The following is a 12,183-nucleotide window of genomic DNA, read 5'->3' as shown; positions in this document are numbered from 1 at the left end:
TTCTACCTCCTTCTCCTCCTCCTCCTCCACCTTCTCCTCCTCCTTCTCCTCCTCCTCCTTCTTTTCTTTCTCACCCCATTCTTCCTCCTTCACCTTCTCCTTCTCCTCCTCTTCTTTCTTCCCTTCCTCTTCCTCTTCCTCCTCCTTCTTCATGGCCTCATAGGCTGGCATCCTCCGTCTCACATGGAGTGCAGCTGAGGTGCTGACTGTGCCCAGCGGGTTGAAGATCACGCAGGTAACGGTGCCACCATGCTGTGGGAGCAGGGATGGGAAGGTCAGTGTAGAGTGGCACTCCGTGGTATGAACAGCGGTGCCCCGGATGCGCCCCACGGGCTTGGTGTTGTTGTACCAAGTGACTGTGGGCTGTGGGCGTCCATGGAAGAGGCAGGAGAAGGTGCATCTGTGCCCCTCAACAGCCTCCTGGGGCTTGACCTCCTGGACAAAGAGGGGTGGGCAGGGGTCCAGGAGCCCACCTGGCATCTGCCATTTCTTCCCTGCGGCCTTGGGCCTGTGGTACCCCGTCACTACCTGCACCGCGAGGGGCGCCGAGCCTTCTGTCGTGGCAGCCATCTCAGGTGGACTGGGCTTCCCAGGAGGGTCCCCCTGGGGCATGGACATGAGGGATTCTTGCTTCTTTTTCAGCGCTGCCTTCTTTGCCTCCCGCAGCCGCTGCAGCTTCCAACGGATCTCCTCATCCAGCAGCTCCTCAGCATCCACCACTGTGCCACTGTGCTCCCTGCCACATGCCAGCCCTGGACGGTGAGGCCCCACCAGTGGCAGCCTCTGGAAACGGATGGTTCGTACCATGCCCCGGGCTGGGGACAGGTCCCCGAGCAACTGCTCGGCCTCCTGTCCCTTGTCAAAGGGCGAGCCAGTACAGCGGAGTACAACCCGCAGCCTGTCCTCCCGCCGCTGCTGCAGCAGGCACTCCCAGCTCTCCCGCATCCACTCTGCTTTCCCTGTGAAACCCAAGCCCTGCTGCTCCCCACTGCGTGCCACTAGCAGCGAGGCAGTGGACTCAGCTGAGCCCTCACTGTTAATGGCAAATACCCTGTAGCTGCCAGCATCGTGCTCCCGCACATCCCGCACCTCCAGGCTGGTGTGGTGCATGTGCTCCTCACTCTCGGTGCGGATCACCTTGCGGCAGTCCTGGTGGATCGGCCGGTTATTGTGAAACCAGGCCATGTGGGGCGCCGGGCATGCCACCAGCTTGCACTGGAAGAGTGCAGGGTCCCCCTCCAAGACAGACCTACACTTGAGGCCCTGTGTAAAGGTAGGTTTACGGTTCTGGGTGCAAGCCAGCACCGCCACTGTCCCAGGTCCCTCGAGGTTTGCCTTGCTGTGCTGCTCTGCAAGAGAAGGAGATTGGGTTACAACATGCCACACTCTGCCTGCCATCTGGTTGAAAAAAAATGAAATAGCAATATATTGAAATAAAAAATGGGCATGCAACAGGTTTCATCACACACCCAGGAAAAAAAAGTAATTCACTCACCATATTTGTTCGAATAAACGCAACGCCTTGCTCTGTTTTAAAGATTGACACGAAAATCGTTCGTTGTCTGTTCTTTCTTCAGACTGTGGAAATTTCTTCTTGAACAAGCAAAAATTAATTTCAAAATAACACGTTCTTCTGCGTGTATGTTTTTGCTGCCTGGAAAAGCTGTGTGTCTTTGGGTGGCAAAGAAGAAAATCTTACCTGACTTGCAGACAGTAGAATAAACGCCCTTTCTGACCCTTCTGTTTGTAGATTAGATGTTCAAACAATTGAGAAAAAATATTTTGAAAGATATTAAAAAAAAGTAAGTAATTAGCTAACATGAAATGAGAAGGCGTTTATTCGAACTAATACAGCCACTAACTTCACAGTGTTATGCACAGGGAAAAAAGCAAGCAACATGAACCACGTATGCTATCTGCAAGCCAGGGTAAGAAATGTATAAAGATGAATTAATGTATGTAAAAGAAGTGCAAGGAGTCAATGTGTAGCTTTCATATATCCTAAAAAACAAATGCTTTCTAGTATACTTCATCCATCCATCCAATAGTGTCCATTGAACTGATTAATGTTAGGTTGCTAACTTGTTTAAAAATAATATGATTAAGATTTGTATAACTTCCTTCTGAAGTAAACTATTCCATGCATTCAAAAGGAAATTGAACAAATAAAAGCTCTGTGAACAGCTGCAAAGCATGAAGTAAAAGTTAAGAATATGGCTGCAAAATTATAATTTTGAAGTTTTAAACATATTTTAAAACTTAAATAACCTTATAATGCAGGTAACCCTTTGCATATCAAAACAAACATGCAACATGTTCCAATATGCTTTAAAGTGTGTCTTTCTTTCCCCATCAGACACTACATGTAAGCAGATAAAAGCTTTTCACAATGTTACTAATTACTGGTACTAATTATTCAGTGTAACATCATTGGTGACTGTACCTTTCACTTCCATTTCAATCTCTTCCTCTAGCTTCTCATGAATAATTTTTTCAGGAGCTAGAATAAAAAGACAAAGATTTTTGAGCTATAGTTGCTAAATATGCCAATCAACACTTTATGTAGTTAAAACATCCAATCTCTCTTGCAAGTATACAGAAATTCACACATACATACACATAAATGCATGCCAAACAATTCAAACACTTGATAAATAGAACAGAGCAACCAAATGCTTTCAAACTTGTTTGCAATGTACACTTTTCTATAAGATTTGCTTTCTTTTTTGCAGGGTGGGGGAAAGTTTCTAAGGTAACATGCCTTTATCATGCCTTAAATCCCTGAAGAAAACATTCAACAATCCACAGACTAATGAGATGCTTCTCATTCTTTATCATCTCCCAGAGAATGAATGTACTAGAATGCAATGATTCTATGCATGAGGAATTGATACTTGGAAGGAACATGCAGTTGCCAACCTGTCACTCTCAGATGGGTGCTGCACTCGGCTTGTCCTGCGGGATTAACTATTCTGCACTTGTATATACCCTTGTGGTTCTGACCAACTTTCAACAATCTTAAACTGCACAGTGGCCCATCATGTTTTAAGGAACACAATGCAGACTCCTCAACTATTAGCTGATTGCACAGCCAGACCACGCAAGGTGTGGGCACACCCTTCATTATACAAAAGAGTAACACATCATCTCCTTCTTTTACAGTGGTTTCTGAGGGCAGAGTTTCAAGAAACTCTGGTGCTTCAGCATCAGTTTCTGTAATGTCTTCACATGGCACAACATCAGGATAGTAGACTTTGTTTCTTTGCTTCTCGGTTTCATGCGGTCTTTGGGATGTAGATATAAACAAGCTTGATGTTTTCTTGGAAGATTCTTGCTTAACTTCAGGTGCTTTAAACTGACAATCTTTGGCTGCTTTAAAGCTTTTAGTATCTGATTCAAGGGTAATTTTTGTTATTGCTTTGGCTTGTGCTTCTTTTGCTAGGTAAGAATAAAGTTAGGAAAATGATTAGGTCAGATGTTTTGCAGGAATAAAAAATATCCTTATACTTAGGGGGGGAAAAAACAATAATTAAATGTATTGAAAGAATGTCCAGCATATTAGTGCTACAACAATGCTATTAAACATGAGTGATTACACATTTAAGAGCTCTATTCCTTCTGGGCTAATTCTAGGTACCAGTTAAGCCTATGGGACTTTCATGGGATGAAGAGTTGGTCTGTAATGCCTAATACAAGCACATCTTTACTTTTAATTGAGAGCCTCAATTTAGAAAGTAGCAGCAGAAGATTATGTAAAGCGCTTTGCGCAGCTCAAGAGTGAAGAAAGAAACTTCAATATGTAAGAGCCAAATCAATAGGATCAATGGCTTCCTTATTATCCATCTTAGTTTTCTGCTCTTGATTCCTTTGAGCTCAGCAGAAGAAATACTATCACTTGTCCCGTGTGGTGATAATACATTTTTGGGTCTTCACTAGTGGTAACACTACTAACATTTTAATACGCTGATGTCAGGAAGAAGTGGAAGGAGTCTTAGCAAAAATAAATACTTATACCTCAGGGAGAGTGAAGGGTGGAAGAAAATTCATTAGTGCAGTAATACAATACTTGCACCCATTAATCCTTTCAAGTACATTGACCTATATTGCCAACCTTGGAATTGGAACCTTGGATTTACTGGAAACAAGTTAGACCCATAGAGTTTGAAATGACCAGGTATCTAGTTCAACATTGCTTATCTGACATTCTTATCTTCCTTAAACTCCAGCTTCAGGAATTCTCAAAATGTAAAAATTCCTACCAGCCTGTTTTGCTTTACATCTCACTGCATATCATGAAGGATATGAGGAATAAAAAACCTCAGACATCTGTGACTTACTGGGAAGAGGCATGAAGTTACAATACCAACTTCCCAGTACAGCACATATCACTTATGAATAGAGCTGTAAATGTGGAGGAAAAACCCCAAAGCATTATTACTAGAGCTTTCTCAATTAAATACTGATAATAAAGGAAATACGAGTGAGCTGTAGGCAGTGATAATGAAGTTGCAAAAGGTAAGTCATAATGTTAAAAGTCAGATAACCACCTTTAACTGTTAGTATTGCAGCAGTTGTTGTCCCTCCGTAGTCATTATATACAGTACAACTGTACAGTCCTTGATCTGCCAGCTGGGCATTTAGGATTGTGAGCAGTAGGACGCTTCCATTTTGTGATACCTTTAATTTTTCAGACAATTCTATCCTTTCACCTTTGTGGGCCCAAAGAAACTCGGAGAAGAATTCATTTTCTAAGCCACATATGAACTGAGCTGTGTCACCACATTTCACAGTTAGGTCTCTGAGCTGCAAGAGAATCTTTGGAGGGACATCTTTCATGTTCCGAGCAGTGGCCATAGAGATCCTGATGCTCTGAGATGTTTGGGAAAGGATTGTTGTGTGCATGGCTTCCATTTCTTCAACTGATGTAGCCTTCATGGTCAAACTTTCCGATACGCTTTCAAAAACCTGTACACCCAATTCCTGTGACGGTTGTTGCACTGATTTAAATTCTTTTTGATAGGTTTTAATGTTCTTCTTTGGGAGAGGAGCAACATGAAGTTCTGATATAGCCTGTGACTGGATAGACTCTTTTACATCTTTCCCAGAACTTTGCCTATCTAGGGCTTGCACTGTGTAATCAAGTAACAAAAATAACAATATTAGTATCTGAAGAACTTTACTGGGCCATGCTCTGAACAAAATCGAACAGCATGGAGGATGAAAATGAATGATCTTCATTTGAAAACTCAACATGCCAGATGCACTATGCTCTTGACACAAAAATTATCCATTCACATATATGAATAACAAGTGATGTCTAGCTAGACATGCAGTTGATACACAGTTGATGCTCGTCTCTTCTTTCACTGAAGTTTTCCATTTTAGTATTGGAAACTTATTATGGAACTTTTTAGGGAGGTATTTTCTTCTTTTTATTTCCTACAGGATAGCGCAAAATACCTCAGTCAATGCTATAAAGATCACTTAATTACTTGTTTTAAAAATCTGAATGTCTTCAGTAAAATGATTCTATTCTTCGACCTATATCAAGATACGAATTTGCAAATTTTCAAATGTTACAGCTTAAACAGAAGAAATGAGAGTGTCTGGGTTACAGAGAGTAGGTACTACTAACATTAGCTGGTAAAGAAAAGGTGTGACACAAGGAAAGAAGAACATTAGTAACAGCGTAAAAGTGTGGTATACAACAAACTGAATCCCTTTGAAGTAAAAATGGGGCTTTACCTTCTGCAGTCACTGTAAGTGTAGCTGTACAAGTTGTTTCTCCAGCACTATTTCTTGCCTTGCAAGAGTATTGGCCAGCATGCTCTAAGAAAGCATCTACTATTATCAGTATAGCTGTGCCTGTAGACTCATCAAAGTGGAAAACTAAGTCTTTTGTTGGCAACATGAGTTGTTGATTATGAAACCACTGGATTTTTGGTTTGGGCATGCCAGAGACTCTAGCTTGAAATCTGACTGATTCCCCGCTGCATACCCTGCAGCTTGAAATAGGCTGGATAAAGGTGGGCCTTTGGCCAATAGACTCCTCCTTAAGTGAAACAGATGAAGAAACATGCCAATGGGACTCTGATGTAACTTCTTCAACCTTTTTACATCCTGAAAAGAAGCATGCCAACTTTTAATTTCTTACCCTACACTACAATAAATTTTCTCTCTCATTCAACTTTTTTTTTCTAACTTGCAACTTAACAGCATGAATTATCCTAATTAATCATTTATAAAATCTGTTGCAAAAAGAAAACAAAATATTTATGGTTAAATAATATCAAGGACAATATAGAACTTAAATAGCAAATTCTCCAGACAAGATTTCTGCTCTAAAACTTTGGTCAGTGTTTCATCTATTCATATGAATGTAAACTATTTATTTTCAGCTGCCCAAGTACCTAGTACACACCTCTATTTAACATGTTTTCCAACACTTTCAAAGTAATTTATTTTATACAAAACCCCTTACTAGATTCTCCTCACAGTCAAACCAAAGAATGTGTAGGCAAAGCACTTCCACAGAAAGAAGGTTTCTACCATGTTTGGTGCATGACAGATTCTAACACTGGGGAGAATGAAAGGGTGAGGTGCATGGAACACTGAAAAACTGTGAAATAAGTTTTCCTGTGCACGACCTGTATTTTGGAGACATAGATGTATGCTGTGGACATTGTAAATGGTAGCAATTAATTGAGTTAAAAGACAACATGACAGACAATGACTCACATATAATCATCAGTTTATAATAAGATTAGTATTGGAACATGACCTAAACAAGACACCTTCTTTAATTGCACACTGTACCTTCTAATTTCAAGGTAGCAGTGCTTGTCACTTGGCCTACAGAATTACTAGCCACAAAGGTATAGATCCCTTCATCCTCTGGATAAGCTTCAGCAATCTCCAGCTGGTAAGTGTCTTCAAACTGAGTCATTCTAAAAAAACGTGACGGCTTGATCTCTCTCTCTTTGCTGTACCAAGAGACTTTCAGATCTGCTCAAGCAACAGAAAGAAGAAAAAATGTGTAAGTTATGATATTAGACTAGTAAGTAAACACTATTTTTATATTTATATCTGTCAGAAATCTTAATCTCAAGTATCTTTTTTTGAGTTTAAATGTACCTTGTATTACTTTGGTAATGTATGATCAGTGGAAAGTGGCCTACTTGTTGCTTTAAGTTTTGATTTCTGCATTGAAAATATTTGTATGGGAAAATGATTCTGGTGCTGCTATATTCCTGAGTAAAAATAATTTTTCCTTTCCCCTCTTAATGTATAAATTTGAAAATATTTTGCTACTACTAAAATCAGAGAAAGTCTCATATTTAAAAAGGGATTCTGCTACAATTGCCTGATTAAACAGGCTACAAAATCACTAGGTTGAGCTGAAGAGGTTAAAGAAATTAAAATGGAATATCCTTTTGCTTGCCTCTTTTTGTTGCAAATATTATGTTTTACACCTCATATTTCTCAAGAAAGATCCTGTCTTTGTACCTTTGTAAAATTCCTATATAAAATGTTGTGTTACTTGTCTTGTATAGATTCTTGTAGACTTGGGAAAGAAGAAGACTGAAGCAGACTTTAACCTTGCCTCTCCACCTGGCACTGTATTACATCATGAATCAAATGTTTTCACACAAATAGTGTGCTATTACTGTCATCAGAAGAAAGAGAGAGTGTTTTCAATAGCCAGCTGCATAGTGTGTACCATTAAACAACTGTATTTGCAATCATGTATTACCTAACCTACTATAAAAGGTTTTCACAAGTAAGAAGTATGCAAATCCATTTGAATACAGTATTCAATAAAGGAAATTCTCAATAGGAAAAATTTCTTCACTGAAAGGATTGTCAAGCATTGGAACAGGCTGCCCAGGGAAGTGGTCGAGTCACCATCCCTGGAGGTATTTAAAAGATGTATAGACGTGGTGCTTAGGGACATGGTTTAGTGGTGGACTTGGCAGTGTTAGGTTTATGGCTGGACTTGATGATCTTAAAGGTCTTTTCCAACTGAAACCATTCTATGATTCTATGAAAGGGGACCTAGATGAAAGGATCCTTATGCTCTGTGCTGTAAATGCACCTTCCACATTCACATAAATACAGTTCTTGTAAAAAAAGTTACATTAGCATGCTTTGCACAGAGGGCAGGCAAGTCTTTCCAACATATATTTTCTGAATTTTAGCACCACTTCTAAAGCAATCAGATTTGTTGTAAAGATTTTTTTAAAAAATTTGGAGTTTGATTTCAAGTGATGGAAATGCAAATTATATATATTTGTGTATATATATATATTACCAGTTTTATGTGGACTTTTACACAGCTATCACTCAGGATTGTTTTTAAATTTGGAGTTTTATTTATCTTTAAATAATTGTAAGTTCTTTGGGATTGGAACTGGATCTTATTCTGTAGTTTGCCATGTAAATATTTTATTACTAGTCATACACAAGGCCATTCATTGAAGTGAAAAAAGGTAGTTTTATTTGGTTTTGTGTTAACTTGGAAAGAATTACTTTAATTGTAGAATGATATTCTATGTAACTAAAACTAACAAACTCATTTAAGGAAAATCTACAGTTAAAAAGACAATGAGCAAACACCTTTTTATGCTAGGAAAAAGAATGCAATTGCAGTTTACTGTTTGCAGAGTGATACAAGATACTTAGGGATATTAGGATAAAGGTTGAGACACAGTTTCAGTCTGTTTGTTTAGTTAATTGACATGACACTGTGTGTCATCAGAAACTTTGTCATGTTCATTTAACGTGATAATGCTTTTCCACCATGATACTCAGTGTTTTGAAACTCTGCATTTTACTCACTGACAGTTTTCCAACATCAGTTAGCATTTGAAATGCTGAGAAGTTTCCAAAGACAAATTTTTGAAACAGACCTTCTTTTTAGAAATGCTTAATGTTTATGATGGTTTATAACTTCCATGCTTGATGCCATCTTTGACATATTACTTGCTTAACTGATAATTGTCAGTGAGTAACACTTTGCTGTGTGCGTATATCCAATAACTGTACTTCTAGGGATCCATATACACTACTGCATTTTTTCTGAGTTCAAGATGAAAAATTCTGAGAGATGAAAAGATGTACAGGATTTCATTAAACCCACCTGTCCCTGTCGCTCTGCACTGAAAACGAGCAGACTGTCCCTCGGACGTAACAGCATCACGTAGTGGTATTATGACAGCAGGTGGATACACTGGCACTTCTAGCTCAGGAGAAACAACTTCTGGGACTAAAGGATAAGAAAAAGAAATCATTTTTAAAGATTAAGAAGATCACACACATGTTGACAATCTCATTTCACAGACATTGTTATGAGCACGGGAAACTCACTTTCCACAGAAAGCGAAGCTGAAGTTGTAGCAACTCCGTAGTCATTTTTTGCTTCACAGGTGTACACTGCTGCATCTTCAGGGAAAGTTTCAATCAGCAATAGAGTATATTCTTGTGCATCATGAAGAAATTTGCACTTGAAACCTGGAGAAAGCTGTTGATCATCTTTGTACCAGGAAATTTTGGGCTGGGGTTTGCCTGATATCATAGCACAGAAGCGGGCAGGTTTGCCAGACTCCACAGTGGTTGGCTCTAGCTCCTGAATAATCTGAGGTGGCTCTGGAGCTGCAAATTGGGGGGGGGGGGGGAGGGGAGGGAGGGGGGAGGAAGGGGAGAAAGAAGGAGAGAGAGAAATCTCATTATTGATATTGATCAAGGCTTAAAAAATATTAGCAATTATTTTTTTTTTTAATCTTATTATTCCCAATCTTGCATGCCCATAAAAATCTGCCCTTTTCCTTGATTCAGGGGAAATGATCTAGCAGCAAGCGCCTTAACATAATTAGCTGTGTTGACGTAAGTGTTTCCTGGCAAAATGTGTCCAAGAATTGTTAGGTTGATCCCTCTGGCAAGGCATATTTGTCCATATGAACAAATCAGTTTTATTTGGACTTGAGAATTTCCTGGTCTAAATAAATACAGTGGGGAAAAGAACTGCTATAACATTTTCATCAGATAGTCAGCTATTTCAGTAGAGCAAGAAACATCCTTGTACAAATCAGAAAAACACAGGGTAATAAATACACTCAAAGCATTGTTTGCGGGGACACACACCATTCACATAGAGAACAACAGAACTCCTATTGCGTCCTGCAACAAAAGTATATTCTCCAGCATCAGAGTAAGTGGTTTCAAAGATGCTCATTCGATGAACTCTCCTTTCCACCACATAACTGTATCTTTCCTCATATTGGAAGTTGATCTCAATACCGTCCTTGTACCACTGTGGTTCAATGTCATCTTCATTGACTTCAAATTCAATTTCAGCTCTTTGTCTCTGAATGACCTTTGAAAAAGTAGAATAAATATTAGAAATAGCATTTGTTTTGACAGATGGTCCCACATTCCAGTTTCCTAGAAGAAGGCCTTGACCTTATGATTACAGATTTTTGCGTTAGGACTCTTGCTAGTTAGATATTGTTGCTCTTCCTTTCCATTATTCTTTGAGTGACAAACTTATGAAATATTTATTCTTCTGCATAGGCCATACCTGAATATCTTTACGGACGCTTCTGATACGAATGTCACGACCTTCCACTGTCAAATTAGCACTGGATGTGTTTCCACCTGCTACTACAGTGTACTGACCAGCATCAGACATTCTTGTGGAAGGAATGATGAGACGATGGACATATTTCTCTCTCTGAATTTTCATCCTAAGGACATCAGAAAAGAAAATGAGCAAGTTATTTCCTGGGGGAAAATACATAACAAAAGTCAATATGGTGTAGAAGCAACCATTTACCTGTCACCAATCTGGAGTTCTTGTCCATCCTTCATCCACTGGACCTGAATGTCAGGTTCTGAAATTTCACATTCAAAAATAGCCCTCTTCTTCTCCACAACCTTGATGTCTTTAATATGCTTCCTAAACTCAATGTGACGAGCTAGGGCAGAAAAAAAGCAGAATGAGTGCCATGATGCTATTTAAGCCACTAGAAGTCACTAAATATACAAATCAAGAGGGCAAATACCTTCCACATATAAAGTGGCTGATGAAGCTGCTTTTCCAGCAACAAAAGTATATTCTGCAGCATCACCAAAATGCACATTCCTTATGGAGAGGGAGTGTGTGAGCTTCTTTGTTCGTATCTGGCATTTATCAGTCGATTTTATTTCTACCCCATTCTTTAGCCATTTATATGAGATACCTTCATAGTTAACAGTGACTTCAAACGTTATTGTATCTTTCTCTTCAGCATTGATGTCTTCCAGCATGGAGGTAATTAGGATGGCTAAAAGAAAAGAAATGGACATGGTTTGGGTTTTTTGTTCCATTTTGCTTTATTTTAAACACGTATTAACTGGATCAGAGATGTTTAAAATTCTTTAAGACAGATTCTGATTTTTGGTAATATTAAAAGGAAGGCTCTGTGTCTAGAATCAATACTACAATTAAATTTCCCAAAACTTCTGAATGACATCATAGGAATCCAAATTCTGTTTCCTATGGTGACTTGGCATTTAGGCATGTTGGCCTGAAGAGAAGAATCCAGGATCTGACTTTCAAGTTCACAGCTTCTAGACCTCTTTTAAAAATGTAATTGATGCTGTTTAGGGTTATTTGAAAATACCTCTACAACAGTGCTGGTTTTGTCTGAATTGGACCAAGTGCATGTGTTAACACAAACTCTATTAGTCAGTCCAGAGAAGTTTCCACTGACTGGAAAAGGGGAAACATAACCCCCATTTTTAAAAAGGGAAAAAAGGAAGACTTGGGGAACTACAGGCCAGTCAGTCTCACCTCTGTGCCTGGGAAGATCACGGAACAGATCCTCCTGGAAGCTATGCTAAGGCACATGGAGGACAGGGAGGCGATTCGAGACAGCCAGCATGGCTTCACCAAGGGCAAGTCCTGCCTGACTAACCTAGTGATGGAGTGACTACATCAGTGGACACGGGAAGGGCTACAGGTGTCATCTATTTGGACTTCTGTAAGGCCTTTGACAGGGTCCCCCACAACATCCTTCTCTCTAAACTGCAGAGGTGTGGAGTTGATGGGTGGACTGTCCGGTGGGTGAGGAATTGGTTACATGGTCGCATCCAGAGGGTAGTGGTCAATGGCTCAACATCCAGATGGAGGTTGGTGACGAGTGG

The 12,183-nt window shown here is 39.7% G+C and overlaps 2 protein-coding genes across 2 annotated transcripts in view; both read right to left on the bottom strand.

The window, feature by feature from the left end:
- Positions 1–12,183, bottom strand: part of TTN (titin) — a 246,273-nt gene that overhangs the window by 201,976 nt on the left and 32,114 nt on the right. Inside the window, 9 exon segments of the mRNA XM_009333163.1 lie at positions 109–1,349; positions 2,444–2,500; positions 6,817–7,005; positions 9,140–9,265; positions 9,367–9,651; positions 10,141–10,372; positions 10,577–10,742; positions 10,832–10,973; positions 11,061–11,321. Coding sequence (XP_009331438.1) covers positions 109–1,349; positions 2,444–2,500; positions 6,817–7,005; positions 9,140–9,265; positions 9,367–9,651; positions 10,141–10,372; positions 10,577–10,742; positions 10,832–10,973; positions 11,061–11,321 — 2,699 coding nt within the window.
- On the bottom strand, positions 2,743–6,218 carry LOC103923924 (myosin light chain kinase, smooth muscle-like). The gene is made up of 2 exons (XM_009332367.1): positions 5,746–6,218; positions 2,743–3,438 (listed from the first exon to the last, which is right to left on the bottom strand). Exons 1-2 carry the CDS (start codon positions 5,951–5,953, stop codon positions 2,858–2,860), a joined length of 789 nt encoding a protein of 262 aa, XP_009330642.1. The 5' UTR covers positions 5,954–6,218; the 3' UTR covers positions 2,743–2,857.

This window comes from Pygoscelis adeliae, unplaced genomic scaffold, assembly GCF_000699105.1.
Source record: "Pygoscelis adeliae isolate BGI_AS28 unplaced genomic scaffold, ASM69910v1 Scaffold160, whole genome shotgun sequence".
Taxonomy (NCBI): domain Eukaryota; kingdom Metazoa; phylum Chordata; class Aves; order Sphenisciformes; family Spheniscidae; genus Pygoscelis; species Pygoscelis adeliae.
This window is presented reverse-complemented; position numbering and strand designations above follow the sequence as displayed.